This window comes from Gavialis gangeticus, unplaced genomic scaffold, assembly GCF_001723915.1.
Source record: "Gavialis gangeticus isolate Ggan-Ray unplaced genomic scaffold, GavGan_comp1, whole genome shotgun sequence".
NCBI classification, from domain to species: Eukaryota; Metazoa; Chordata; order Crocodylia; family Gavialidae; genus Gavialis; species Gavialis gangeticus.
The window spans coordinates 109,071,365-109,077,205 of NW_017729022.1; the positions used below are offsets into that span (position 1 = coordinate 109,071,365).

At 42.8% G+C, this 5,841-nt stretch overlaps 1 protein-coding gene across 6 annotated transcripts in view; it reads left to right on the forward strand.

Annotated features, from left to right (window-relative positions):
- The window catches only part of BCL2L14 (BCL2 like 14), a 103,923-nt gene extending 98,316 nt beyond the window's left edge, over window positions 1-5,607 (forward strand). For all 6 annotated transcript variants that reach the window (XM_019515957.1, XM_019515958.1, XM_019515960.1 and 3 more), the window contains 3 exons: window positions 3,182-3,249; window positions 3,770-4,042; window positions 4,741-5,607. In XM_019515957.1, the coding sequence (XP_019371502.1) occupies window positions 3,182-3,249; window positions 3,770-4,042; window positions 4,741-4,782 (383 nt within the window). In that variant the 3' untranslated portion in view covers window positions 4,783-5,607. The remainder of the gene's footprint in view (window positions 1-3,181; window positions 3,250-3,769; window positions 4,043-4,740) is intronic.
- The last annotated feature ends 234 nt before the right edge of the window (window positions 5,608-5,841 follow it).

Below are 5,841 nucleotides of genomic sequence, written 5' to 3' on the forward strand. Positions count from 1 at the left end.
GCTTGAACCACCTCCGATGGCAGGCTGTTCCAGACCTTGGGGGCTCAGACAGTAAAGAAATTCTTCCTTATGTCCAGCCTGAAACGGTCTTGCAGTAGTTTATGACCGTTCAACCTCGTCATCCCTTGGGGCGCTCTGGTGAACAAACGTTCCCAGATACTGGTAGTCACCTCTGATAAACTTATAGGTGGCCATCAGATCACCCCTGAGCCTGCGCTTTTCCAGGCTAAAGAGCCCCATGGCTCCGTTTTCCTGACCTCTGATCATGCGTGTGGCTCTTCTCTGGACTCTCTCAAGGTTCGCCACATCCTTTAGGAATTGTGGAGCACAAAACTGGACGCAGTACTCCAGCTGTGGCCTCACCAAAGCTGAGTACAAGGGGAGAATGACATCCTGGGATTTGCTTGAGAAGCATCTATGGATGCAAGCCAGCGTTTTGGTCGCTTTAGTAGCTGCAGCATCGCATTGCAGGCTCATGTTCGTCTTTAGTAGCCGCAGCATCACATTGCAGGCTCATGTTCATAGTCCTGAGGCTACTCCACCACCAGTTGCAGTCATCTGGTGGTGGAAGATCCTCAGGACCTTGATATACTTTTCAGGATATCCAGGTTTGGCTAGTACTTTCCACAAGGCTTCATGATTTATGGAATCAAAGGCCTTAGTAAAGTCAATGAAGGCCATATACAAGTCCTGAGGTTGTTCCCAACACTTTTCCTGGATCTGACAGGCAACAAAGATCATGTCAGTTGCCCCACAGGATGGTCTGAAACCACACAGATTCTGGCAGGACTTCCTCAGCAACAAGTAGAAGACTGTTCAGGGGGGTGCAGGCAAGGATTTACCCTGCCATGGAAAGGAGGGTGATACCTTGATAGTTCCTACACACACACTTTCTTGAAGAAAAGAGAGTCTATGTATCTCTTAGGCATCCCCTTTCTTAAAGATAGCTGCAATGTTGCACTGGCACCTCCTTGACTGTGTTGTTATTATTAGAGCCCATGATCAAATGGATGTCCATATCACATGAGCCATGTGAGGAACTGATGACTGCTGGACAGATTGCTGTCTTGTCAGATCCATTATGAATATGTGACTTTCTCCAAAACACCAAAAACAGCCAAAAACAATGTGAAGGACTCAACACCAAATCTCTTCAAGACCCAAAGGTCTGTAAGGTTCTCCCAATAGTGTCTCCATGAAAAGCTGTCTGCCCCATCCACAAACGAAGGCAATGTTGAAGAACTCCAGAATGGGTTTAAAACCACCATCCATATGGCCTGTGCTGAATCCACTGGCTATACCACCCATCAACACCAAGATTGGTTCAATGAGAGTGATGAGAAGATCTAAGCCCTACTTGACCAAAAGAGAAGGGCTCATTCTATTTGGCACCATCTCAGCAGAAGCAGATATATCAGCTCCTCAGTGCTGAAGCTGAAAGGAAGATATGAGAATCAAAAATGAGTGGTGGCAAGATAAAGCCAAGGAGATCCTGCTGTATGCTGACAAACATGACATACATGTAGCTTTTTCCAGGCAATGAAAGCCATCTGTGGTTCAACTGCCTATGATTCCACTTTTCTGCGATTGCAGGATGACTTACCACTCCTCAAAGACAATGAATCTATCCAAGCGAGATAGAAAGAGCACTCTTAGGCACTAGTGAACCAGGAGTTGACTGTAGCAGATGCCACTGTTGAATCCATTCCTCAACACCCTGAAAGGACATCCCTTGCCAATCTTTCTATCCTAAAAGAAGTGTGGCATGCCATCAAGGAAACCAAGAACAATGGTGGCATACCAGCTGAAATCTAGGATGCTGGTGGCAAGGAACTGCTACTAAGATTCCACTAATTTATTCCTCAAATTTGAAACAATTAAGATATTCCTGGGGGCCTGAGGAATGCTACCATCACTTGGCTAGCACAGCAGGACCCGTAGCTCAGTTGGGACCTCTAAGTGCCATTGCTATACAAATATATAATATTGACCTTTAAAATCTAATACAACCTGACAGGGAGAGGGTGGGAGGAGAAACAAAGGCAGAAAGAGGTCACAACAGGCTGGGGTCAGTCAGGAAAAGAACCGTTGGCCTTTGATTCCAAGGCTAGTGTCCTATCACCTGGGTCACACTGCCTCTGCTAGAGTTGGTGCCTCTATCTCCAATGTAACTGCACTGATTGCAGAGCCCATCAGCTTTGCTATAAAGCAGGATCGCTTTGTTTTTTCTATGGTTTCTGTAAGAAGTTAATTTTCCTCACCCCAGACATTTAGCATATTGATTGGTTGTTTTGTTGTGTTTTTTGAAAAGCAAACGCTCCATAATAAGCAGTGTCTAGCAGATGTTGTTCCTAAACTGAAGGTTTAGGGATCCTTGGAGTTCAAGTACTCTGGTCATTCTCTTCCTCTTCCTCAAAGAGGATAGGGTTTGCAGAGAAAGTAAGACCCAGTCCCTAACTCCTTCTCACATCCTCACTAGAGCTAAATTGTGGAGAGATGGAACGCTCAGTAAAAAAAAAAAAACATCTCTTATTCCAGACTCTTTTCTCAGCACCTGCTTAGGGTCTGGCTGCAGAGGTGTCATTGTATAATTCTGTTTGACTCAAGTCAGAAACATGGGAATCACTTGATCACTTGTTTGTTGTAGACTCCAAAGTAATTCCTTGAAGTCCATGGGCATGTCCACACATGTGATTAATATGCAAGAATAAACTCCAGAACATATTGATCCAGAAGTTATTCATGTACAGCATGCAGAGCCTAGTTGGAGCAGCCCAGAGTAGAAGGGAACCTGGGGGTCAGCCTGCCAGCCCAGGGCTTCTCTGACTGGGCTCCATGTGCTACAGAGGGGCTGGCTGAGGCAAAAGGGTGTTTCAGCACCGGAGCTGCCTGCCAGCTAGCCCCACACTGAAGCAGCCTGTGTCCCAGGCAGACAGGACAGTGTCTGCATGTGTGCTACTGCACACAAAAATACTCTGCAGCAGGGTAATACTTTTATTTATAAATACTACCTTGCTACAGAGTTTTAGTTCTGTGAGCCCTAATAGGGTCGCATGTGTAGACACCAAGACATTTACTGCAGAGCTAATTAGTCAACTGTGCAGTAAATATCTCATGTAGACATGCCATTACTTGTATTCTGCTGGAATAAACTGTGTCTTTTTATTTTTTCCTTTAATAGATGAAGAAAAGATAATAGAAGCAATTGTTGATTTGTTAAGAAAATCAGGAGATGAACTGGTGACAAAGGTAAACATTTCATTTTTAACATACCAATCCTGAGTCTATCAGTTAGAGTGGAGCATAAGATTTTCCATTTCTGAAACTATGAATCTCTGATAGCTCCCATAGTGAGTGGCAAGGGTGGCAGGGTTTCTGTCTCCTGTGAAGGCCTACCATGTCACACCCTGGAATCAGTGGGATAAGCATACACAGTATAATTATCTCCCTACATGCATGATCATGCATAGAGTTTTTTCCAACACAAGAAGTCCCACTGATTTCAAAGAAGATTATTCATACAACTGTCTTGAGTAAATTGGCAGGACTGTCCCCTAAACCTAGAAGTACAGGTTTGTAGAGAAATGTCAGGCATGTTTGCTTTTCTTGAACTGCATTCTATAGATAGTGTTGATGGCATATTTCCAGGAAACACTAATGTGAACTCTACATTTCCAAGCCCTATATTCTATCCCCCCCGCTACCCAGTGAAACCCCATTATGTTCATTGGTCTAGCTTGAACTGACTATTCTTTATTCTTGTTTTCAGTTGGAACAGGACAGGACTTTCCATCAGCGTGTCATGGATATGTTCTCCTATGCCTTCTTCAAAAAAGTCACTGATCAGTTCTTGGAGGATGTCCCAATGGATTCTATAAAAGAGGATGAAGACAAGATCCAATACACTAAAGTTGCTTTTGCATTGGAAGTCGCAACTAGACTTACAGCTGTGGACAACCATCCTATGAATCTGGTCCTGGGGTTTGGATCAAAGTACCTCAAAGAACATTTTAGCCCTTGGATTCAAAACCATGGTGGATGGGTATGAGTTGTTGTTCGGTTTTTTTTCTCCCCTCCCCCTAGGATTGCAAAATAACATATTTATAAGCTATTAATTTCCTATGCTGAAAACAGTTAGAAAATTCTGTGAGTTAACTATCAGTTAGAGGGCATGAGTAGACAGGTGTGAAATTACATTGCATAATGAGCACCTACTTGTGAGCCTGACAGTACATCAGGATCTGTGCATCTATAATCCTTCATCCTATGATGTGATCTTGAACCCTTACAATTCACCTCACAACATACTATGTCTCTTAGTTCCTCTTGATCTCAAGTTCCCCCACCACCTTCCATGCTGCCATTTATGGTAGGAACATGTTTCCACTTTGACAGTGCAAAGGAGCATTTGGCTTCCTTCACATCCTTCATCAGAAGCCATTTTTGCAAAGTTTTCCTAGGCTAATCCTCTTACCAAGATGTTTCCCTTGATGAGATATTGGTCCAAGTATCTCAGTTGCCTGAACCTGACTGCAAGTCCCTCACTGCTTGCCTTTCTGTGTTCTGTAGAGCAGGGGATTATTTGTCACTATAAGCTATGCATCTCCTTCAGTCGGGAGGACTTGTTGCTCAGCAGTAGAGGCATCCTTTGCGCTGAAGCACATTGGGAGCATCTGAAATGGCTGTAGGGGTTATAGGCACTTCATTTATCCTATGTCAGATTCTTTTCTTCTCTTACAGGAAAAGGCTTTGGAATTGCTGAATGAGGAAGAAGTAGAATAAATTTGATTCACTCTTCGGAGCTTTGGCAGCTAATCCAAGCTAAAAGTGAATTGAGAGAGAGAGAAACTTTGACCTTCCTCAAACCTGGGGATAGGATTGTTCTTCAAGCCACATGATGCAGAAATATCCTCTACTACGTATGAAAACAAGACTTGCTGCCTTTCTTGTGACGAACAGACACCTCACCATACAGGAAATGCAACATTTTAGCTTTCATTAATGTGAATTCTGGTGGGGTGTTTGGTTTTTTGGGGTGTGGGGGTTAGCAGAGTTGCTTCCCAATATTTCCATGGACACATCATTAAAATATGCAATCATGAACAGATTATAGAAATGGGACCAGCTTTGCTATAGAAGTTGTAATGTTAGATGCTGATAGTGCTTTTGTGCCATTATCACAGCACTCTGAATCACATTTAGCTCCTGTTTGTGAATGCATGGCTGTGGACTCTCCATTTGGAGTGAAAGGTCCCAGTGATTTCAGCTGAAGGGCTTTCATAGTGAGAAGACCTATTCTCTTCAGACCTTTAGCTCTGTTCTCAATGTTCACCCCCAGAAAGATCAACTTGTATGAGCATTTCTAACTTAGCTTCTCTGTTATAATACACTACCCCCCCATGCATACAATATACATTATTCTCATAAGCATTAATTTGGCTAACAGAAGACTCTCAGAAGGGTGAAGTTAAGGAAAGTTAAAACTGTCCTCTGACCAATAAAAACAACTATTTGTTGTAGCATTTAAAAGAAAGCCATCTGCCAGGGAAACTGTTCCCAATATTGCTATTTGATTTGTAGCCCATTTGGCTGATATTTGTTTAATTGGAAAAAGGAGGAATTTAGATCCTTAGGTGAAGTTATAAAATTTGGATCTTTCTCTCCCTAACAAGTGACTCCATCTGTAAAGGGTTACACTTGGTGAAAAGACTTAGGTGTCCTTTCATTATGGTCAGGAGAAACATTGGTAACCATTAGATGGAGGAAACAATGTATTAAAAATTAATCTGAATGAAATTAGATCAATCTCAATTCTTTGTTAAATATGTTGGTCTTTAAGAG